Here is a 25265-nt window from a genome sequence, read left to right on the forward strand (position 1 = left end):
TTCAAGAAAATTAAAAGACAAAACTCTCGAAACTAAACCTGTTGAGGAGCCTATCAACCTTGAGTGAACTAAACTTCGCAATCCTCTCAAAGTAAAAAAAAAAAAAATTCCTTAATAAATGTAATTATTTTTTTAAAATATTAATATCTTTATACTACATTTAAATGATTAATTATTAATTTAATTAAATCAATTCAAATTATAAAAATCACATTTAGAACTCTGCCTATGAAATAAGCTTTTTTTTGTTGGATATAATCATAGGTCTCTTTTTCGTGTTATAGACTATTTTTAGTATACTCATAAGTGTTTTTATCCATTCTACGATTTAAACTTAACCCTATTCAAATTAGGTAATATTCAAGTAAAATTCTTTTAAATTGACTTTAAAATTTGAACTTAATTTAAATGTTTGAAGAAAAGAACCAATTTATGGTTCATCCATCCACTTATTGACAATGATATCTAAATCGAACTGGTTGGATTGATAATCAATAAAGCAGAAAAAAGGCATTAGACAAATTCAACTAGCTGGATCAAAATTTTTTTATAAATTTTTTAATAAATTATTTAATTAGTTAAATGGATTAAATTAATTAATAATCTAATCAATTCCAACACCATTATAATTCTAAAAACCTAAAACAAAATTGAAAATAAAACACACATCATCACCGTTAAAACCATGAACCACTACCAAAATGGTCCCCTTGAATCAATCAAGTCGGCCATTAAAGTTAGCGGTGTGGATCATCGGCCTAGATAAGTTAGCTCTCCTACCCCAACCATACGCCTTTAATATTATATATATAATCATATATACAATACACTCTATCCTATTTCCATCACATGCCCCATTCCATAAACTGTCACCACCTTCGCATACTTTCCTTTCAAAGTTCTAATCTTCGAGATCTCCGAAGATCCAAAGATCCAACTCTCCCAAACCTTAAAAAGCTTCAAAGGGTTTCTCCCTTTAGCCATAACAAAAACTGGGTCTCATTTGTTTTGATCTAAAAAAGGATGAAGGTCACTCTAGTTTCTCGGAGTGGGAGAGAGTTCATCAAAGGTGGCCTTGAGCTTAATGACTCGGTACTGTACTTTTTTTCCATCTTTCTTACGATTTATTTGTTTTTTTTAATAGTTTGCTTTGAAAGAAAAAATGAAAAGAAAGGAAAATTTATTGTTTTTTTCTTTTCTAAAAAATTGTTTTGCAGGCTACTGTGGCTGATCTGCAGGAAGCAATTCACAAGAGAAGTAAGTGATTTTCTTTTAGTAGTAAAAAAATTAGCTTAATTACTTGCTATGTTTGTTAATTAAGTTTTTCTTAATAAACTAGGAGGAAATATTCAAATAGTCTCTTCTCTTTAACTCTGTATTGGTAGGGAATAATTGCTTGTTTCTGGGAACTTCCTGTACTTTTTGCTTGTGTTTTTGTTTCGGGTTTTCTCTATGCTTCAAATATTTGCAAATAGAGTCAATGATATGCTCTTTTTACCCCTTTTTGTTCGATGATTGTGCTAGAGATTCATTGCTCCTTGTGTGTTTTATTTTCATATTGTATTGCATGGATCATGAATTTATGATGTTCTTATTTTGTGACTCTTGAGTGATGTAAGTAACTAAAAACATTGAATAAGGCAAATTTCGAACTAGAAATTTTATATTGGGGCCTAGGTATAATTTAAAAAAATTGGGGAAGCTAAAAGATTTGGTGTTAAAATGGACTAATTTGAAGTATTATATTTTAAGAGGGGATAGAAATACAATTAGACCATTTAACCTAGGGGGACCAAGGCCCCTGCCTTCCCCTCTAGTGATGTTACCTTTGGGATACTTGACTGATATCACCGAGGTAAACATTTTTTTGGTTCCTTAAAATGTATTCTTCTAGAGGGTCACTACATAAAGTATTGAGTAAAGAGGTTCTATGGGAATTTTTAGATTTGTCATCGGAGCTTTTGATTGCTGATGTTTTGACTTAATTCCTCAAGAGATGTGTGTTTTTTATTGCATCGGTGTAGGTTTCAATAGACGATAGTTATTTAGAGTCTTCCTAACTGAGTTCTCGTGTGTTGTACTAACAGCTAAAAAGTTCTATCCTTCAAGACAAAGACTAACACTTCCCGTGCCATCGGGATCAAGGGAGAGGCCTGTCATCCTTAACTACAAGAAGAGTCTCAAAGACTACTGCGATGGAAATGAGAACACCTTAACCATAGTGTTCAAGGACTTGGGTCCACAAGTGTCGTATCGAACACTTTTCTTCTTCGAATACTTGGGTCCTTTGATCCTCTACCCCGTCTTCTACTACTTCCCTGTATACAAGTACTTTGGATACGAAGAAAAGCGTGTCATCCACCCCGTTCAAACATATGCTTTATATTACTGGTGTTTCCACTACTTCAAACGAATCATGGAAACATTCTTCATCCACCGTTTCAGCCATGCAACGTCCCCACTATCAAACGTTTTCAGAAACTGTGCTTATTACTGGACCTTCGGTTCATACATTGCTTACTACGTCAACCACCCACTTTACACACCTGTTAGTGATCTTCAGATGAAGATCGGGTTCGGGTTTGGTATAGTTTGTCAACTTGCAAACTTCTATTGTCATATTATACTGAAGAATCTACGCAGTCCTGATGGTAGTGGAGGGTATCAAATTCCTCGTGGGTTTCTGTTCAACATTGTGACTTGCGCGAACTACACAACAGAGATTTACCAATGGTTGGGTTTCAATATCGCTACACAGACCGTTGCTGGCTATGTATTCCTTGTGGTTGCTACCTCTATCATGACGAATTGGGCCCTTGCAAAGCATCGTCGACTGAAGAAGGTATTTTTCTTTTACCTTTCAAACTACTAAATCAAATAGTTTTCGTGCATACCATCTAAGTTGCCTTCATTTTAAGCTGAAAGCTGATTGGATTGAACATATATTGGCTTTTATTTAGTTTGCCTAGCACATGCTGGGTTCGGATTTCTTTAAGTAGTTTCATTATGCTAATCAAATGCATATGCAAAGCTTTCTGTGTATAAACTTCTGTAAGTTCATATACGATACATCCGTGCTCACTTGCATACACCTCTTGTATAGAGCTCAGATCGAACATAGGCAAAGCAATTCATATCATAGCAAATTAACTGTTTGGCAATCTGCATATCATCTTGGATAAGTTCTTTAAGGCCTATGCTCGGGGCCTATACTTTAGTTTTCATTGCGGTGCATTATTCCGTCCATGGTCTATTTTTAAGTTTACCGGACCTTTTACTTCTTGTCGTTCACAGCTATTCGACGGTAAAGATGGAAGGCCGAAGTACCCCCGAAGATGGGTTATTCTTCCTCCATTCCTGTAGAACGGATCGATGAGCATCGTACTTTTCGAGATATGAACTTTACAACGTTGAAACATGGTCTCCGAGTTCATTGAAAGATCAATTCTTGTTAGAGTATGGAATTTTAGTTGGTGGTGAACCAATATAATTTACTTGACATGCGCATTAGGATGCTTTTTTGCTTATGTAAACTCATTGCTGGTTTAAACTATTGGTGTTGGTTATTGTTTCAATTAATGGTTTTTTTATGTTCTTATTTTGAATCTTGCAGTTGGGGTTTGGTTGAATTCGATTCAGTCATTTTCGAGTCGAGCAAACTAAGTCATTACCAATATCCTAGTGCTCCGTTCAATTAAATCCTGCTACTCGTTTTGAAAAATCTAAATTCCATTTTTTTGTTCTTTTTAAATTACTTGAAACTTACATTCATGTTCCAATTTTAATCGTAAAAGTGTTAATTAAAATATTAAATTTTAATAACATTAGTGTGAAAATTTGTGTGACGGTTTAAAAAGAAAATTTTAAAAATATTAAAATTCAAAAATAACAAGTAATATATATAAATTATTATGGAGTTTCCATATTTAAAATTTTAATGTTTTATTCCGTAGTTTTTATACAAAATAATTTGATTATTTTTAAAAAGAAATTATTTTATTAACTCTTTCCACTATATCATTCATGGTTCTTTTCAATTATTTACTAACATTTTAGCAGTTTTTTTCATATCATTGATATATAATTTTGGTAATTTTTTTTTTAATTTTGAACCCCAAACCTTAAACTTAAACCAAAACCCTGAACCTCGAACTTGAACCTTGAACCTCAAAAATTGCACCCTAAATCCTAAACTCGAACTTTGAGACAAACACGGACCTCGAAATCTTGAACTCTAAACTCTAAACTCAAGATCTATGATTTATAATTTAAAGTTCGAGGTTCAAGGTTTAGGCTTTAGGGATTGAGTTTGGGCTTCAGGATAAAAAAAAAATTAACAAAACCATGTATCAAGAAAAAATTGTTGAAATATCGTTAAATAATGTGGCGGGAAGGGTCTATAAAATAATTTTTTTTCTTTTTAAAAGATTGAGAGTTAAATTTAAGTAAAAAATAAAATAAAATAAATAAAAATATAAACTAGGAATATGTTTTACATCATAATAAATTTGAAAATCATAAGTTGTAAGTTTCAAAATTCATATGTAATAATGGAATTACAACAACAACCTATCTCTCAACTACTCCAAATTGTGGGACTTATTATGCTAACATTTTTGATGACTGATTATTACATTTTATTTTACAAGTCATCTATTAAGCATCATATATACAACAACAAATTTAACTTCACTTGATATAAAAAAATATAAAATATTATCTATTTATAAAAATATTTAAATATATTATCAAATCTAAATCTCAACCGTTGAAAAACAAAATCTAAATTTATGAACACTACTTTAGTAGGTAACCTACTTTTGATCTTTATTTATTTGAGGATTGAATTCAACATCATCTTTTAGGGTAATTTACAATAAAGGTCACCTAATTATGTTTTTTGCCACTCAATTACGTTACAAAATAGTCACCCAACTATTAGTAAATTTCTTTTTTGGTATCCCAACTATGAAAAATACAAAACAGTCACCCATCTATTCAATTATCTTTTTAGTCACCCAATTATCTTGGATTTTTGGATGCTTTTATTTTTATGTTGAATAGTTGGGTAATAAAAGAAATTTACTAATAATTAAATGACCATTTTGTAACTTTTTATAGTTGAGTGACGAAAAAGAAAAAAAAACTATAGTTGGATGTCCTCTATTGTAGTTTACCCTTTTTTAATTAAAAAATAGCAATTAAAAAGCATCTTTAAATTGCAAAAATGGGTTGGTGACAGTTATAGGTGGTTGGAAGGAAAGAAATACTGTTAACCAATTAAGTTATTAAGGGTATAATTATGATTTTAACTTCTACTATGCTGAAATTTGGAAATTAATCCTTCTACTTTAGTTTAACTTAACTTAATTTAATTTTTTAATCTTTTAATGTTATTAATTGTTTGCTGTTATAATTAAAGTGACTATGTGAAATATGTTTAGCATTTGAATAATATGTAAATTTATTATTAGTTGAACATGATCGATTAAATTTTTCTTGAAAATAAATATATGCAATTTTGTAAAATTAAAAAAATTTCAAATATGCTTCAAAATTTGGATGTGTTTATTATCATATAAAATTCGAGTATTACTTTCTAAATCTAAATTAAATAAATTATCCTCCAAGTCAAATTAGAAAGGGATTAAATTCGAATTTCAGTACAGTAGAGTGGCTAAAACCAAAGTTAGACCATTTATAGAAACAAGGTATCATTATGAATCACTAAATTTTAGCGATATTTTCTTTTTATCTGAAACAAAAATGGCTGGAAAAGCGTGAGAATGATTCAATGAGAGCCTAAAGAATCGTTCTCTCCATAAAAATTTGAAAGGCCAGTATTGATTCCCATTCCCTTTAAATATTTGATTTTTGGCGTTTCTTTCACATCATTCCCTTGTCTTTCGAAATATTTCCTCGCTCTCTCTTTTATCCTCACTTTCTCAGCCATCAAAGACACCCTTTTCTTTTCTTAAGGTTCTTTCTCAATCTCCTTTTCTGGGTGGTTTTTTCATCTTGGCATTGGTTTTTCTGTGGTTTTGATTTGTTTTATGAATTGGGTTTTTCTTTGATTTGATCAAAATGCAGAAAATGAATCCCATTTTTTGGCATTGGGTTCGTTTCATTTTCGTGTTTTAATGGTATTTTCTAAAGGATGCTTGAATCTTGATTTTATGAATCTTTTTCTTTTTAAGTTAGAAAATTCGATATTTAATGGAAAATGTAAGCATTTTTTGGCATTGAGTTCGTTTCATTTTCGTGTTTTAATAATGTTTTCTAAATGATACTTGAATCTTGATTTTATAGTTTTTCTTTCTTGAAAAAAGGGGTAGAAAATTGGATATTTAATGGAGAACTTAAGCATTTTTTTTTTTATAATGGATTTGTTATGAACTGCAGGTTGTAAAAGATGGCAGATGGTGAGGATATTCAGCCACTTGTTTGCGACAATGGAACTGGAATGGTGAAGGTAAAAAAAATCATTGAAACCCTGAAAAATAATGTTTTTCTAATCAAAATTCATGTTAATTCTTAATGTTAATGTTCTTATATGTTTATGTTTTAGGCCGGATTTGCCGGTGACGATGCTCCGAGAGCCGTGTTCCCTAGCATTGTTGGCCGGCCTCGTCACACCGGTGTGATGGTTGGTATGGGCCAAAAAGATGCATATGTTGGTGATGAGGCTCAATCTAAAAGAGGTATTTTGACATTGAAATACCCAATTGAGCACGGTATTGTGAACAATTGGGATGATATGGAAAAGATTTGGCATCATACATTTTACAACGAGCTTCGTGTTGCCCCAGAAGAGCACCCGGTTTTACTTACCGAAGCTCCCCTTAACCCGAAAGCTAACCGTGAGAAGATGACTCAAATCATGTTCGAGACCTTTAATTCACCTGCTATGTATGTTGCCATCCAGGCTGTGCTCTCTCTGTATGCTAGTGGTCGTACAACCGGTAAGCATCGTATGATACATTGATGGTATGTAGCGTTTAGAGTTTATTTGAATCGTGCTTGCGTAAAAGTTCCTGAATATCGTAAGATGCCCCTGTTTGATTGTCTTGATATTGGTATAATGGCATCAGTTTTAATTGTTAGTGGGAATGAGCTTAATTCGGTTGATATTGGTATGTAGTGTTTCAAGTTTATTTGAATTGTGCTTATGTGAAACTAATATGTAAAGTTCCCAATACCATAAGATGCCTCTGTTTTTGTTTGTCTTGATATTGGTATAATGGCATCTGTTTGGTTCTGCTCGGAGGATTGTTACGACTATTGTGCTGAATTCGGTTGAATGTATTGGCATTTTTTATGTAGGTATTGTGTTGGATTCGGGAGATGGTGTTAGCCACACAGTCCCTATTTACGAGGGTTATGCCCTCCCGCATGCTATTCTTCGTCTCGATTTGGCTGGTCGTGATCTTACCGATAACTTGATGAAGATTCTGACCGAACGTGGGTATTCATTCACCACCACAGCTGAGCGGGAAATTGTAAGGGACGTGAAGGAAAAGCTGTCATACATTGCTCTCGACTACGAACAAGAGCTAGAGACCTCCAAAACAGACTCATCGGTAGAGAAAACCTACGAATTACCCGACGGTCAGATTATTACCATCGGTGCTGAACGTTTTAGATGCCCTGAAGTGCTTTTCCAACCATCTTTGATCGGTATGGAAGCTGCAGGCATTCATGAGACAACATACAACTCCATAATGAAGTGCGACGTGGATATTAGGAAAGACTTGTACGGTAACATCGTCCTCAGTGGTGGTACAACCATGTTTCCCGGTATCTCCGATAGGATGACCAAGGAGATCTCCTCATTAGCACCCAGCAGCATGAAGATCAAGGTTGTTGCACCACCTGAGAGGAAGTACAGTGTCTGGATCGGTGGCTCGATCTTGGCTTCCCTAAGCACCTTCCAACAAGTAAGCTAACCGTACTTGCATACATAATCATCTAGTTACTTGCTCGATAATCTTGAAAATAACCTGATTTGCTTGCTGTTTTGTTTGCAGATGTGGATTGCCAAGGCAGAGTACGACGAATCCGGTCCGTCAATCGTTCACCGCAAATGTTTCTAAACAGTTCAATGGGAGAAAATAATCAAAAAGAGAAAGCAATGACTGCTATTAGTGCAGCTCTGCTTTGTTCTACCGTTCTTATTTCATCTATTTGTTTTGTCGTCTTGAACATTGAGAGAAAGCGAGGGGTTTCATTGTCTTCTAATTCTTTTATTTGTTATAAATGAATTTGATGTTCACAAGCATTTCATTGTTTGTTTCTGGTTTATGCACTTTAATCTTGAATAAATCGATAATCAAAATTTCACTTAATCAATTTGAACAATACTAAAATAAGTCCAAACCATTGGGAGCTCTTAGAGGTTCTAACCAAGGAGCACGCAGATCCCAAAAGCTCATAGTTTCCCCTTCAATAATACTACTTTCCTAGTCGGGGAACACATTAGATATTTACCTAACCCAGTAGGTCCTTGAGCGGATCCCACATTAGTCCCAAGACGTTGGTCTCTAACTAGAAAAGTAAATGCTTGAGCTTGAGAAGCTTCTGGTCCAGTGAGCTCGTAAAACCCACTAGGATAAGTAGTATTATTGAACCAGATAAAGCAACAAGTAATGAAACCAAAAACGGATAAAGCACCTAAACTATAAGACAAGTAAGCCTCTCCCGACCATACAAGTGCACGGCGAGCCCATGCACAAGGTTTGGTTAAGATATACCAGATTCCACCAAATATACAAATGGAACCTAACCATACATGTCCTCTAATTATATCTTCCAAATCGTCCACACTAACAATTCACCCTTCGCCTTCAAAGGGCGATTTTAGTAAATAACCAAATATAACACTTGGGTAATGTTAGACTAGTCTAGAAAATGTTTGATTGATATATGGTCGACAGGAAAGAAAAAAGAAATATTAAAATTGATCCAATGATAGATACTATCGAAGAGTAGCTATTATGAATCAATTAATTGAAATTGAGTTTTTTTTTTTAAATTCATCGAAAATAGTTATCTATTTTGTTGCCATCATTTATATGGCTATTAATGTTTGGTGATTAGAAAAGATTTAATGGTTACATATTTGTATTTATTAACTAAAATTGTATTTATTTGTACTCTACATTTGATGGTTACATATTTACTTATACTACACTCTTAAAGAGAAATTATTTTCAAGATTACATAACTACAATGTTTTAGTTTTTCTTTTTCAAACTTGTATTATAAATTACTCCAAGAAAAAGGTGTAGCATAAATGAATCATTGTTATAAATTATGGTAAAACCACAATTTGGCATAAAAATTATTTATAAAAAGTGTATAGATTTTCATTGAAATGATTAAATGTTATTATTGGGTATACCCATCAAATCATCGTACATTTATTTATTGCTTTTAATAAAAGAATTATTAACTTATTTAAAATTGATGCGAAATCAAATCAATTTTAAATATCTATAAGAAATATTTATTGTATTTTATTTAGGTTTAACTTATAAATTAGTATATAAATTATACTTTTTTTCTATCGTGATATTAAATTTAAACTATTTTTTTTATTTCTAAAGCTACCCTTTTAACTTCTATTTTGATGAACTAAATATCTTTCATAAGGAATTGTGGAAAGCAGAAAAATCCCAATGAAAAATACATATTATTCCCTCCCTTCTATCGAATCGATCATAACTACTACCTACATTCCGAAACATCGTGCACCACAAATAGGAACTAATAAAGAGGCTTGTGATCCCATAGAAAGACATCACGATTCCTTGTGGAAAAAAAAAACTATTTGCTAAGACGAAAATAAAGATATCAAATTCTTACCAAGATAACTAGAAATTCCAACTAATAAAAATTCTAATGAACCAAAAAAAAAAAAAAAAGATAAAGGCCTAGAGAAATTGCTTGTTTTTCAAGATCCCACTATAAATTCTATCTATATAGATTCTGATCGTCAACTCCTACATACTAGATCCAGTTACATATTATTCAAATTGAGAGAATAACCAAAAAATTGTTAAATATATTTTAAAATGGCTCAATCCACAAATTGGTATCTAAATTATGTTCTTTTTTTTGGTACCTAAATTATTTTTGTTCTAAGTAGTATTCTGTTAGTTCAATTATTAGTTAAACCGTTACATTTATTTTAAAATAAAGATAACCAATAAAAAATTGACATGTGGTAAAAAGATAAACAAAATTATTTTCTCTTATATCTATATATATTTTCTTTTTCTTTTTTTTTTCTTCAGAACTAGATCGATGATTGAACCTATCAGACCACCAATTTCCGATTTGATCAATTCGTCTAGTTTGATCAAATGAATTTAAAAAAAATTCATTGAAATAAAAATATTTAAAAAAAAAAGAAAATTAGTTCAACTAGGTTTTTTAGCTTTGTTCAATCAGTCTATATTGGTTCACGGGTCAATTGGGTCAACCTCTTATTTCTGAACTAGTACCCCCAATGATTCTCAGTCCAATTCTAAAAACATTGGTTTTTAATCAATGAAATAATTTTTTTGATTCCATTAGGTAGAACAAGCAGGTGTTAGAAGTTTAAAAATAGAATTAATCATTAGCGTCTTGACCTCGAGAAGGCAAAATTCAAGCATTTTTTGTATTGCCAAACATTATAAGAAAAGAAAGAACAAAAAAGAAGAAGAGGGAGATAATTAATGTAAAAGAAAAGAGTTAAAACATATAATCTAAGTTTATATGATGTGGTAGGTTATTATTGGTTGAATATTTTAAAAAGATATAACATTTTGATATAAATCGAGTAATAGAAGAATAGTTTAAGTATCACTTGTAATAATACAAAATATAAATACCAACTTGAGAAGAAAAAAAGTTTAACAATTTGACTAATAGACGTACCACTTTGAAGAAAAAGACTAATTTAGGTACCACTTGACTAAAAAAATTGAAGTACTAAAGTATAATTTAAATATTAATATGTGGATTAAACCTTTTATTTATTTAATATTAAAATTACTTCATACAAATAAGTAATGAATGAAATCAATCCAAAAATGGAACTGTCGCCAGTTTAGCTTTCCGATATGGTTTTTAAAACATTAGATTAAAATAGATTTACCATTAACTTCAATCCAAACTCAATCCTCCCCGATTTAATTATAAAAAAACCAACAACTAAACTTTAAAATATTCAAACTATAAAGGAACAAAATAATCGATTCGAGAAAATAATTCAAAATTACTTGAACTCGAGTCAACCTGATCCAAAAATTAGATTAACAAATCTAGATAATTCAAACCTAGGACGATTCGAACTCAAAACATACCAAAATGCATAATAAATTGAACCTAAAATAATCAAAAAATTTCAAAATCCGAATTGATGAAATTCAAAATCATGCCTGTCCATCCTATTGATGGAGCTAGTTTGAAAGGATATATGAAAACAGAAACAAAAAGATAGTATCGTTTTGGAATTCAAGAAGTTGGAACACTAAAAATGTAAGAAAACATTAAAGTGTTACCTCACTATTACAACTGAAAAAAACTGCATGTTCTGGCTGTGATATTGTATAATGAAAAAAGCTAGGATAAGCTGCAATCAGCTGACTGTAAATTCCTTTTTTCCTAAAAGAATGCTTTCAACCTAATGTTATCGAATCGGCTAATTGCTTCTCTTCATTCATTGTTTGCTTGATGGATTCGGGAAAATCCCAACCTCAGGAGTTAATTTTCCACATTTGAGTTCTGTATCCGACAGACATGAGGGCAAGTTCCCAAAGCATGTTTGGTATGCTCAATAGGTTTACCTTGGATCCAGGAATTTCGGACCAGTTTACGGATACCTCCAGCACTGGAATACGAAACCATTTGCAGAGGAAAACTAATTCAACATCAAAACACCATCTGCACATGTAATAATTCAAATGATAGGTCAATCATGGTAAATTTCAAAGACAAAAGTTGCAAATTTGTTCGAATTGAGAGATATCAAGGAGAAGAGATGCAGAACGTAGAGAAATTCTTGAATTCTTCGGGTTTTTATAGTATACACCAAATCTAATCATGCAGTATAGAACTATAGATCAGCTTTGAATTTTTATGATGCGATAAGCATGCAGTAATGTTAAAGGATAAGGTGATTGATAGTGTCTCCAAGGTCGGAATCACCTTTTCAAACGGATGTTCGTGAAAAGCTTCCTTGCTGCAGACCTAGTAAACATCTTAAAACCGCACTGCATTGTATGAAGATAACAAAATCAGGGAAATATTTATAGAGAATTCAGTGTATAATTCAATTATGCTAGTAATGCAGAACATATGTACTTTAGGCCAAAACAAAACAGAAATCTATACAATGAAGGAACATACCTGCGTATCACGAATTCCAGGACCAGCAGTCAAGAGAACCACAAGATGAAAACCCTTCATCAAAAAGTTGCGGTACCACTTCCTCTGAAACATAGATTGAGCACATTCAAATAGAAGAATGTGGAACTTAGATGAGAAAAATCAAAATATGACTAAAAGCAAGCATCATTTCTGATAAACTTAACTGTAGCAATAGCCTTCTCTTCAAGATGCGCACGAGAACCAAATGCCACTATTGGGATATCAGATATTTTAAAGGTCGTGTCACAAGCAGCTGAATCCCCACGATGTTCTTTTCTGGCAACTGCATGGATCTGAATTGGAAAACATCAGATAACCTATACCACGCAGAATATCACCGGCTCGAGTAGCCAACCATTTTTATGTACCTGATTTTCAAGCTTTTCTAGGTCAGTAACCTTGGTGGCTCCATCAGCATCCAGCATTAGAAGTAATTCACCACGTGAATGTAGCATTCCCTGTTTTACAATGCTTTCATAGAGGTAAAGTGCTTTGATCAATTGTTGTCATGCAGGAGCAGGAAAGCATAAAAAACTTTCAATAGCATCAAAAATATGTTCGGCGAATATCCAAATGAAAGGCTTAGGTCAGACTCACTTTTCTTATTGCCTCTCCTTTTCCATGGTTTTTACCAAGAAGGATAGCCCTTACTTTGTCTACACCATACTTCTTTACAAAGTCAAAAGCTACTCTCTTCGTTCCATCCCTACTTCCATCATCAACAATCAATACCTGCATCTCATTCACGTAAGAGTGAATGCTGAAATAGACTTCACAAAGACAATTTAGCAATTCCGGTTAATTAGAAGAAGCAAAACAATACCTCATAAGAAAATGATTTATCCTTTGCTTCCCGTTTTTTAAGGTAACTGCAAAGTAAAAACATCACATCATTACTAACTAACATCAGAATATTTTTCAGTGATAACCAAGCACACAGTTTTAAATCATTTCAGTGAAATATGTCTAAAGAAACCAAATTTTCAATCCTAAAAATTAATAAATCACTCATCATGAAGTAAGAGCTCCATCTGTTACTTAAGAAACCATGCTCTACCATTCTACCAATTTCAGATCAAATATTAGCACCATAAAGCGTATGCCAGGACATAATGAACGGTAATGGCAGCCCACTGTCAGTACCAACATCATTTTCGGAAAGCATATTTCATCGAGTTTTATTGTTAATGATGTGAAAATCAATCTCGCCAATAACCTTGCATTGCGGTGCCGAATGTTCTTGTCCGGATTGACATGTTCATATTTCAAGATATCACTGACTATTAGAAATATACATCCTGCACTATGATATGTAAAACCTAGTTTCGTTCTCACATACCAATACCATCCTACTGAAGCACATAAGTGCAAACATTAAGGGGTGTTCAAAAGAGAATCATTAACGTACTTCATGGTTTCATTGAGGGCACCAGGAAGTCTATGCTCTTCATTGAAAGCGGGAATTATCAAAGACAAGTATTTCTTTGCTGGATCGAATATATCAGGACATGGAACCTGGAAAAAAAGATGCATCCGGCCTTAGCATTTGTACTCAAATCATATATAAACAGAGTGAACTCGAAATCGGTGATAGAAAATTCTAATAAGTAGCATCATTTCTCAGACATGTTTATAAGAAAATAAGTTGAAAAAAAGAAAACTATCAATTCTAACTGTTTTAATCATTTCTAGTCACTTATTTGCTTAAAATGAAATGAATTATAAAAACAAGTTTAATTCTAATGAACTTTATTAGTACTAATAACTATTTAGCTTCCACAGAGTTGACTTTTACGTTAATTTCCTAACCAAAATCACAAGAAAAAAAAAAACAGAAGAGGCAAAACTTGACAATTTTCTCGGCAACCAAACAAGCAAATAAGCAGAACGATCCAAATAATAATAAACCAGAAAAGAAAAAGAAGAAGAAGAAGAAGAAGAAGAAGAAGAAGGGATTACCTGTTTCAGTGATTTCGGATCCTCAAAGATGGCGGGCGCGTCAACATGACTAAATTTAAAAAAAAAATGAAAAGAAAGAGAAATTAAACTAAAATCAAAATGAAAACCGAAAACGAGAAAATTAGGTTAGAGAATAAGTACGCATTATTAAGACTTCTTCTATAAGCTTCAAAAACGATTACAGAAACTAAACCTAAAGCAACGATTGAAATCAAAGCAGCCAAAATCGTGAATAAGAACTCCATAATCATTTTTCTCCCAAGCTTTTTGCTGTTGCAGGCAGCTGCGAAATATTTTATTAGTGTTTTTCAGTTTTCATTCAAGGAGGACAGAAATTCATACATCTTCTATAACTAAAAATTTATAATTGAGACGTACGGCCAAGCCCGTCTAGCTCAGTCGGTAGAGCGCAAGGCTCTTAACCTTGTGGTCGTGGGTTCGAGCCCCACGGTGGGCGTATTTTCTTTTTGGTTTTCCACTGAAAACAGAGAACCCAAATATTGTAACGGGCCTATTTGTTTGCTCTTAATAGACCGGGCTTTCGAGATTTTGGGTTCGGCCGGGTTAACCCAATTGTTATTATTATTAATTAATCTCTCATTTCTCAAATGCATAATCTTTTCTGGTAACTATGAGTTATGAGCATGAAGCTTTAAAATTTAGATCATCCAAATTGTTCTGAACATATTTTATCCAATTTTGTTCCACCATTTACTTTTTAAATTTTGAAATTTTAGTTCTCGCTAAATGATAATTGTTAAATTCATTAAGTTAAATTTTATTATTTTCAAAATTTTATGCATCAAGCATATTATCATGTGTAATGTCATGTTAGCTTGTTATTTTCACATATTACTCACTAAAATTCAGCTAATGGATTAATGACTGTCATTTGCATCAAAGATTGAAATTTCATAATTTGTTACTTAGAATGACCCAATCGAAAAATATGGACTAAATTTACAACTGTACCTATAGTAGAAGACTAGTAATTGAATTTAAACAGATAGATTTAATAGCTATTGTCTCGTCAAGACTAAAATATCAAAATTCGAAAAGTACAGGTGTGACATCCTACTCCCGATCTGGTCGTCGGTTTCGAATGTACGATGACACATTACGTTTTCGGAGCAACTCAGACTATCTCAATTAAGTTACGAAATAATTATAACATATAAACATATCATAAATCAAAACCTTTTCAATTACAAGTAAAACCATGCATTATAGATATCTAACAATCTTATTAACACGTCTTGAGCTACTCAAATTCAGATGGAGTCAGGACTCAAATTTAAACTCAACCTATCAAAACCTAATTGTGTGTCTCGAGACATGATGGCTATATCTCAAAACATGTTTTCCCTATTTTAAATTCCTAATTTCGATATTTTCTATCTCGACGTCAAAAGGCAAAAATGTTAAAAATACATCTTTATTTCTTGCACAACGACACAAAATGTACCTACATAAAATCATTTTAACATCCAATCACCAAACATCAATTGGCATAAAAAACCACATTCAATCATTTAAAGTTATATACTAATGCACCAATTAAATATATATATATATATATATATATATCTAACTATGATCATTACTCACACACACTTAGTTTAGTACAAATTTACTAATGTGATCTATTCAAATTATCATAAAGGACTCCAATATAACAATTTATAATTCTAGGTACTTACCATACAAACAATGTTGAGTTTTTGCTCAACGTATAGAATTATATATCCATTTCCGTATGCAAGTAATGAGTAGGTTCGACAAAGTTTTAGTTGATTAACAACTTAATCAAGTTCACATCGAAACTAAAGTAGTTTTGTCCTATTCCAAGTCTCAAGATAAGAATATTTTGTCTTAGGATAACTAAACATCAAAATTAAATTAAGAAAACAAGAGAGGTTGATTTCTAAACTAGTCTCGGGACCTGAAGAGCTTTGTCTCGAGACATAGACTCTAATGTCTCGAGGCATATTATCGTCAAAGAAAAAAAAAACAAAAATAAAATAAGACCTGACTTGAGTCATGAAAATCCCTGTCTCGAGACACAATGCTTAAATTTGATAAAAAAAATTTGAATTTGAATTCTAACTATATTCATAACCTTGTATAACCCTTAAATGTTTAGAATATATTTAATGTATATACATTCAATTTATTTTTATGACTGTTTGAGAATGTATGAAAACTATAATTGCTTGAATGCCACGTTACATGTTATTTGTGGTGATTTAGTTTAAGTTGCTCCCAGCAACATAATGCGATGTCACACATTCGGATCCAACGATTAGATCGGGTGTGGGATGTCACAACAGGGACTAAAATTGACTAATTCAAAAAGTACAACTATTAAAAAGGATCAAATTAAAGTATAAGGACTAAACCCATAAGTTTTGCAAAGTATAAGGACTAAACCCATAACTTTTGCGAAGTACAAGAGTAATGGCAAAATTTAACCATGAAAGAACTATGGATTGCAAAGATTTTGTCAATACTTCAGCTGGTTCAATCCTCCGATGAGTCCTCGTTCAAGGGTAATTATAATCGGTTTGTTAAGGAAAAATGAAGAAATTGGAGGGGGAAAGGATTTGTTGCACCCTAATTTGTTGATAGAGACTGACTTCAAGCTGGATCTTGAGGTGAAGATGGAGCCTGATTGGGATTTGTTGCTTGAGCTCTACCTCCACTACCATGTTTTCTTCCTTTAGATCGGGATTGAGATGTATTGGATCTTTTGCTGCCTCCAACTTTTCCTTTAGAAGTTCTCACATTGTGGCCTAATTAACCACATTTCTTGCACTTCATATGCATGCCCTTCCTCCACCATCCTTCACCTATAGTTGCGGTTTTATCTACTGCCTGGTGGCCTCCTTAGCACTGGTGGCAGTACTGGTTCCATATTCTGAATCGTTCTCCATTATGTTGCTCATCTGGCTGGATTGATGTGGTGTGAGTAGATACTTATCTGAGTATTCTTGCTCTAATTGTGGTGTGAGTAGATACTTATCTGAGTATTCTTGCTGTAATAGTGGTGCACATAACTCTTTGGCCTATCTTGTATCATCATCATCACTAAACGACATGGATGCATGGAATACTTGTGGAAAGAAGCAGTAGAGGTGTTAGTAACATAAATGGGTTTTAGGGATAACAACTCAGTAAATGGTATTACCAGTTAGATCCCACTTTCTTCATGAACAAGTGTGGTCATCCAAGTTAGCCACATGTTGGTTTGATGGACCACATGCAACTTGGTACATTGGCCTATCAACATGCCTCGGCCAGCGCCTGTAAGCAGCCAATTAACACAAAGCAGACAAATAAGATATGAATTGGAAGCAGGCAACTAAGCAACCAACATTATCATGAACTAAGCAGCCAAATAAAGTTAGCATAAGTAGCCAAATAAATGCATGAATAAGCATCTAGATATACTCTGAGACTTTCCCCTTGAGCTTTGGATTGAACCTTCATCCCTAGAACTCTCTGATAACTCATGACTGAATTTAACACGTTTGAGTCTCCTTTTTTGTTGATATTTTGATTCTCTTTTCTTTGATTTATTTTGTCCCTTTGCTTTTGAAAGTCTTGTTTGGCGCTCGTTGAAACAAGTGACTTATCCTTTTTGTTTTGTTTTGTTTTTTTTTTGGAATTTTTGTTTGCTTTTATTATGGTTGCCGCGATATTTGATTGTTGGTTCAGTGTAAAGGTGTGTGAATAGCTTGATTATAGATTTCCTTGAGTTATGGTTTTGATTGGAGGGAAAATGGTGAGTATGTTAAGAATGAATGATGGTTGAGTTAGATGGATTGTAGGTGAGATATGGGGTTGATTGTGGATTTATCACCTCTAATTTAAATTTTTTTTGGTCTTTTCACTTAAAAATTAAAAGAAAATAAATTTATCAATTAAATTTGATCGAAAATATAAAAAAAATGAAAACACTAAAAAATCTAAGATAATTTTTTATATTTATTATTCTTTTAAAATTAACCCTCAATATTACAAAAAACGAAAAACTAAAAAAAATCCAAACTACACGGAGTGTAAATATTGATTGTTAAATTTTAGAGTCAAAACTAAATTGACACAATTTATAAATCTTAAGTGTTAAAATTACTATTATGCTAATTTTAAAATTGTCAAATTATCTGTTAATTATTTAATGGCGAATGACTAAAAAAGAAAAAAAAGTTAATAATTGGTTTAAAACCTATATAATTTACCCTTTTCTTTTCTTTTTTACTTTTATAGACATAAAAGGATTGGGTAGAATGGAAAGGTTGGTCCTCCACTCTTTTCTTCTTTACTATTATATATTTTATTTTCTCAAGAAATAAATATTTTAATCATCATCATCATTATCATCAAACTGTAAATTCATGCACCTTCCATCACATTCTGCAAATGAAATTGCAGGCCCTGACGGTGTTGGGGGCGCCAAGGAGGCACCGCAGCCAGGCAGCTCAACCGCTTGGTTTCACGGGCTCTGTTTTAAAGAGCACATTTTACAAGAAATTCACCATCGTTTTTGAGGCAAAGTTTTGGACGTATTTAAGCTATGAAAATGAGATATTATTAATAAATTAATATTTGGAACTTGGACATGTATTGATAAATAAAAACAATAATAAAAGGTACATTTAGGGTTTCTCTTCTTCTTTTTTATTTGCTGAAAACATGTATAGTCAGTTCATGCGATAATTTAATCTAATAATTTAATTGTTAAATTGAATTTAGAATTTAATCTGATGATTAAAATAATATTTTAAAAAATCAATTTTATCATCAAGTGAGTATAATGATAAGATATAGTTTTTCGCAAGAGGCTTAAATTTTAAATTTTAAATTAGTCTTGATTTTTTTGAAAATTTAAAATTTAAGTTTTAATATGAAAATAATTGCTAAATTTAAGGATTAATTTGAATAAAAATAAATTTAACAAGATTTTTAAAATTCAGAAAATAAAGAGACAAAAGTATGAGAGCTAGATTCTAAATTTATGAAAACTATAGGGACCTATTATACATTTTAACCATTTGATAAAGTTTGCATAAATCATGCCTAGAAGTTTGAATGCCAGAGTAAAATAAAAGAAAAAAAAAGCAATATAATTGTTGAAAATTTTCCCAGAAAAAAAGTATACACTACTGCAAATTTATTCATACTACAATTTTTTTTTCTCAAAGATTTAAGGAAAACTAATAACATGAACAAAGATGATCCAACAAATAAACCAATTCCCCATTAAGAAAAAAAGAAGAAAAATTAGTGAGCCATTGCAACTGGATCACTGTAATTAAGGCTTCTCTGATTAGGCATAGCAAGCATAGCAGTATGATCCAAGAAATCATTGAGTTCAACAACAGATTGCAATACAATCCTCAAATCATCAGCACAACGAAAACCGACATTCCCATTACCTCTAACTGCATAAACATAGAATGTTAAGCACCCTTTCCTGAACTTAAACCTCGCCATTTCACACCCTTTCAATCCCCTTATCAGCTTCTTATTCACTTCACCAAGCGGGATCTCATTTGGCCAAATCTTATCCACCGCGATTTTCATGGCTTCCGATTCGAAAACGAACAAAAGCACCTTCGATTTCTTGGTGCCTAGACCCAAAGTGAGTGTGTGCCAAGCTTGGTGAGCTAAGATGGTGAAATTGGTTGGTAGAAAAGCTGTGGTTGAAGGGAAAGGGATTTTGTTGTTGGGGGGTTTGTGTGATGGTGGGGTGAAATCGAGGAGCTTGAGTAGTTCCAGTGGCTTTGCTCGTCGGATTGTGAAGGATTTAACTATGAACTGACCGCCGAATCTTAGACCTTTCACTTCGGAACTTGGTTTGAATGAGAATTCTGAGGTTGGTTTTGTGGTTTTATCATTGGGGTGTTCATGTTTTTGCTTCTTCTTCTTTTTCTTTTCTTCCATTTGCGTTTCTTTTCAATGGGTTTTGTTTTTTGGGGTAGTGGGATTAAGTTTGGTGGAAGAAAGGCTTTATTGTTTTGAGTGTGATTTACAAAAACCAATCTAAAGCTTTTAGGTGGGGTGAACTTGTTTGTTGGCTTTTTTGTCATTTGCCTTTTCATTTTTTAAATAAAATAAACACATCATCTAGATTAAAAAAAAAGTAATTTCCCGACCCCAAACTATGATCCAAATTTTAAATTGATCGGTATACTTTAAATGTTCGAATTAAATTTTTATATGATCATGCCGCATCACTAATAAGGATCGGGTGTAGTGATGAGAGAACAATGTTGAGGGACATAGTCTTCATGGATAGTAAAATGGACATAAAGGACCATCAATTGAATACTAAATTATCGGTTTAGATTTAATATGGAGTATATTTAAAACACGAATTAAATTATAAATTAGTATATATGTACTACAAGAATAGCTTGAATCGATGTTAAAAAAATAGAAAATATCAATAAAATTTAAGAAAAGTATTTCATTTTTATAACATTTCATATTCAAGTTATCCGTGTAATTTAATCCACGTAATTTAAATATATTCAACATTAAATTTTGATTAAAAATTAACTGAACGACTTGATACGATATTAATATTTTGAAATTATAGTTTAATGATATAAAATAAATTAAACTCTAAAAATTGTAATATTTATTTTTAAAAAACCAAAGAATTTGGGAATGTTAAAATTAAAACTTCAAAGTTATTAAATATTATATTTTAAATTGATAAGATGGATTAGTTAACCTAAATCTCAAATCATCTAAAAGTCAAAAGAAGGCTATGGCTATACCACTTTGCATAAATTTGAACATCTTTTGACTTATATTTTATGTGTTGCCATTTTGAATGTTGGTTATGCATGGCAATGCCATTCTTTTATATTATTTAAATTAGTTGGTTAACAACTTTGTTCTCTCTCTATATATAAAAAACCCTTTGCATTGTATATTAATTTTTTAAAATTTAATTTAATTGTGAAATTATCGAAAAATTTTTAAGTTGATACAATATTTAGAACTATCCATAACTCATTCTAATCCTTAAATAAGAGGGTAACCGCACTTAAATACGCTTCGAACTTACGTTAAACAAGCTAAGACTTAATCTACTAATAGTGTATTAATTTTTGTTGGACATATTTTATTATAAATTAATTAATGTCAAATTATTTTTAAAGTGTATTTTTCCTTTTTCCTTTTTGGAAATGAAGTAGGTTGGAGATATTGAGTACCCCAACATATTTTCATTTTGATGTACCACATATGTTTTCTTCCATTTTCATCTTTACATGTAATCACCTTTATGAATTATGCCCTTACACCAATTCACATGACATTATCTTTGCATGGATATAACATATAAAATTAAAAGTATTATGGAGTTACTGTATTTAAAAATAAATAAATTAATTTATATGTCTTGTTAAAATTGATGTGGTTGTTGAATAACTAAATTGTGGTATGTGGCATGTCATGTATATCTCATGTGGACGTACAATGATATTTTTTAACAGTATAATTTGATAAAATTTTAATAAAATAAGTACTTGGCTCTTTGATCTAATGTACATGAATTAATTTACCCGTTTGTTAAGTAGAGAAATTAAAATATAATCTAAATATTAATACAAGACTGCTATGATAATTTTACTAGCACATAGTTTATTTAATACTAAGTGTGTATACGTAGATGTGATTACTTATAGATTATGAGATTATAACGTGGATTTTATTGCGAAAATTCTAAAAATTTACAAATAAAAATAAAAATAAACACAATAATAAGGATTGTTTGATTTTGTAAATTATAAAAATAAAATTAAATATGATTTAATGGTTTTTAATTGGTTTCACTGATTTTTTTACTAGTTTATCCTTTTTTCCATTATATGGTATCGGTCAAATTGCCAATCATATCATTTATGATTCAATCGATTAGCCTAATCTGGGTCTAACAATTACGTGTTTTTATTTTTATTTGAATTGAATTAGATGTTTAAGTTAACATTTCTATTGATTGATCCTGATTGCAATTGTTGATATAATTATAAGTCGTAACTTAAAAAATTAGTTAAAATAATTTTTAAAAAATTTTAAATTAATTTTTCCACCACAAATTAAAATTGATTTTCGAATAAAATAAAACAACATAAAATCAACATTTGAGACTTGCATGACTAGAATATTTTATGAACCATTTAAAATTCAATATCTTTTTGTTAAAAAATAATAAAATTAAAAGAATAATACCCAATAATAATGAAATTAAAATAAAATTATAACAAAATTGAGTATTAAAAAGTCATAGTTTAATGATAAAATTTAGATTAATATAAATCTCATTTTCCTTGTAGGTTGGAGTTGTAAAGCAAAGCAATAAAGTCATTCCTATTAAAGTCTTTTCCTTCAAAAGGCAGTCACCATTGCCTTTAATCATTCATAGGAAACAGCTTTCATAGGTCCATTAAGAGGACCAACTAAAAGCAAAAAGTCTTGCATTCAAGGACTACCAATGGAGCCTTTTAAAAGAAATCCTACTAGAATTTCTTGTCTCCTCATTTTTTTATTTAATAATATTTTTAAAAATTATAATTATAGGTTATGATCCTATCTATTCTTTTTGAATGACAATGCCTAGAATTATCTATAGTCCTTCATTTAACCCATAAATAAGAGGATAATGTGCTTCAGTATACACGAATCCACGTCCTCTTGCATTGGCAACAATGTCCATGCTAATTAAGTTAAGACCTAATTGACGAGATGAGATTAGACCAACTCATGGGCCGGACCACCCGGCCCCACTCGAAAAGTGAGAGAGTTTAGGTAAAAATATAGGCCCGAAAAATGAGTTTGGGCAAAAAAATAAGGCCCATTTAAAAAATAGGCTGGGTCTTGAGTAAGACATTTTTGGCATGGGCTTGACCCGGCCTAAATTCACAAAAGGAAAAAAAAAAAGCTATTTTGTTGTTGCTTTTTTCCTATTTTGCTACCATTTCACTATTATGTTACTACTATTATGTTGTTATTGTTTGGATATTGTATAATACTTGTTTTATTGTTAATTTTGTTATTATTTTAGAGTTATTTGCTTGTTAAGTATACATATTTTTTAAAATTTATTTTAATGTTTTTATTATTTTTTATTTATATATATTTAAAAATTATATAAAAAAATTAATATGGGGTGGACCAAGTCCAGAATTTAACATTTTTATTTGGGGCGAACTCGGACCTAACAAATGGATCTAGAATTTTAATTGGACCTAGCCCGAACCTAACCCGACCCAACCATTAGCTCCTCTAGATGAGATTCTTAAGATGAAAGCATTTCCCCTTTCATTGTAATTTCAAGCACCAAAATTTGATAGTTAATTAGGTAGCAAAGAGCCAAAGAGGTTGATGATCATAAAGTTAGCTTATAAGAACGTTGATTGCAATGCTATTTTTTATTTTATAAATATATATTTTATATATATTTTAATTATATAATGCATATGCTTAATTAACAAGTCTACTAAATAGTTACCAATGATTCATCATGATTTTAGACTAATAATGTTTTCCTTTTGCAACAAACCACCGACACTACCCCTTAGGGAGACATTATAATCGACAATATACTTTAAGATCTTTGAAAATTATTTATTTAACTTTTGAGAAAAATAATTTGGTAGATTAATTGATACTTCTATTTCTCCTTTTAATTTTAAAATTTTATGATAGGTAACCCAATTCCCCTCACATCTCTTTAATCTCAAAATTTTCATTCCAAGATTGTTCTTAGAGAGAGAGAATTTAGAAATTTTTAGGGTGGAATTGAATATTAAATTTTGAGAGATTAAAATAAAATAAAATAATTTATATTATTTTAAAGGGATTAAACATGATTTTTTTATTTTTAAGGGTCAAAGTATAATTTTATTATAAATTAATTTTAAATATAATCATTTAATAAGGAATTATATGACAATTTTTGAAATTTTCCATTTTAGAGGGTCATGGCCTCCACTTGCCCCTCAAATTTGCCTTTGCTCTTAGATATGATTTGAAAACGCAATCCGAATACGATAAAGAAATCGATATAATATAAAAAATGCTTCATGATTGCACGACACATTTAAACATAATCTATGCTAATTTGAGAATTTTGTGTTAAAAGTTGAGATAAAATCAGGGGTGGAATTAAGGGCCGGGTAGGGCCTGACTCCCCTAAAATAAAATTTTTTCCATTTAAGCTCTTTAAAATTTATAAAATTTCAAATTAATAAAGGTAAAATTATATTTTGACCCCCCTAAAATATAAAAATTTGATTTAGTCCTTTAAAAATTATAAAGATATAGATTATTAAAATGGTGAAATTGTATTTTTGTTATCGTAAAAATCACAATTTTATTTCAACGCTGTTGACACCATTTTTAGGATGAAAAACGGGGTCGACTTGGTTTTGAAAAATGGAACGGGAGTCGCCACCAATCCTTTTTATGAGGTGTGATTGGATCACCTCGAAAAGTAGTTGTTTTTAATAAAAGGGTTTGATTTTATTAAAACAACAAGTTTGGTCCACGAAATTTAGAAAAAGCGGGTTCGGAGTCGGTTACATACGAGGAAGGATTAGCACCCTTGATCGCCCAAAATTGGTACCTAGTTGATTACTTAATGTCTTAGTGTCGAAAAACTGAAAACTTTAAAGAAATTTAAAAATATGATCCTTGTATTAAAATGTTGAAAATTTTGGGAAAAGGGCACGTCCACGTTAATCGAGAAAGAACGCATCATATCCATGAAGTTAGGACACAATGTCTCGAATTCCCGATCGCGAATGAATGCTAAAATTTTATTTATTTTAAAAGATATTTTCTTATCTCGGGTTTAGGAAAGGGATCATGCC

General features: G+C 31.3%; 4 protein-coding genes, 1 long non-coding RNA gene and 1 other non-coding gene across 6 annotated transcripts; 3 read left to right on the forward strand and 3 right to left on the reverse strand.

Annotated features, from left to right (window-relative positions):
* Positions 1 to 827: 827 nt before the first annotated feature.
* Positions 828 to 3598, forward strand: LOC105776424 (very-long-chain enoyl-CoA reductase). The gene is made up of 4 exons (XM_012599065.2): positions 828 to 1092; positions 1218 to 1257; positions 2088 to 2842; positions 3295 to 3598. Exons 1-4 carry the CDS (start codon positions 1024 to 1026, stop codon positions 3361 to 3363), a joined length of 933 nt encoding a protein of 310 aa, XP_012454519.1. The 5' UTR covers positions 828 to 1023; the 3' UTR covers positions 3364 to 3598.
* A 2231-nt stretch (positions 3599 to 5829) lies between these two features.
* LOC105776423 (actin) lies at positions 5830 to 8278 on the forward strand. The gene is made up of 5 exons (XM_012599064.2): positions 5830 to 5979; positions 6403 to 6472; positions 6569 to 6962; positions 7324 to 7937; positions 8028 to 8278. Exons 2-5 carry the CDS (start codon positions 6413 to 6415, stop codon positions 8091 to 8093), a joined length of 1134 nt encoding a protein of 377 aa, XP_012454518.1. The 5' UTR covers positions 5830 to 5979; positions 6403 to 6412; the 3' UTR covers positions 8094 to 8278.
* A 3101-nt stretch (positions 8279 to 11379) lies between these two features.
* On the reverse strand, positions 11380 to 14686 carry LOC105776425 (uncharacterized). The gene is made up of 10 exons (XM_012599066.2): positions 14518 to 14686; positions 14377 to 14425; positions 13826 to 13932; positions 13241 to 13286; positions 13015 to 13149; positions 12786 to 12875; positions 12582 to 12710; positions 12397 to 12480; positions 12196 to 12260; positions 11380 to 11931 (listed from the first exon to the last, which is right to left on the reverse strand). Exons 1-10 carry the CDS (start codon positions 14625 to 14627, stop codon positions 11745 to 11747), a joined length of 1002 nt encoding a protein of 333 aa, XP_012454520.1. The 5' UTR covers positions 14628 to 14686; the 3' UTR covers positions 11380 to 11744.
* Positions 14687 to 14760: 74 nt separating this feature from the next.
* On the forward strand, positions 14761 to 14833 carry TRNAK-CUU (transfer RNA lysine (anticodon CUU)). The gene has a single exon. It is a non-coding gene; the product is annotated as a tRNA-Lys (tRNA).
* Positions 14834 to 16690: 1857 nt separating this feature from the next.
* Positions 16691 to 18273, reverse strand: LOC105778010 (uncharacterized). The gene is made up of 3 exons (XR_008189827.1): positions 17827 to 18273; positions 17564 to 17679; positions 16691 to 17488 (listed from the first exon to the last, which is right to left on the reverse strand). It is a non-coding gene; the product is annotated as an uncharacterized LOC105778010 (long non-coding RNA).
* Positions 18274 to 19502: 1229 nt separating this feature from the next.
* On the reverse strand, positions 19503 to 20399 carry LOC105778009 (uncharacterized). The gene has a single exon (XM_012601556.2). The coding sequence runs from the start codon at positions 20320 to 20322 to the stop codon at positions 19660 to 19662; it is 663 nt and encodes a 220-aa protein (XP_012457010.1). The 5' UTR covers positions 20323 to 20399; the 3' UTR covers positions 19503 to 19659.
* Between the last annotated feature and the right edge of the window lie 4866 nt (positions 20400 to 25265).

The sequence above is a fragment of the Gossypium raimondii genome, chromosome 10, assembly GCF_025698545.1.
Source record: "Gossypium raimondii isolate GPD5lz chromosome 10, ASM2569854v1, whole genome shotgun sequence".
NCBI classification, from domain to species: Eukaryota; Viridiplantae; Streptophyta; class Magnoliopsida; order Malvales; family Malvaceae; genus Gossypium; species Gossypium raimondii.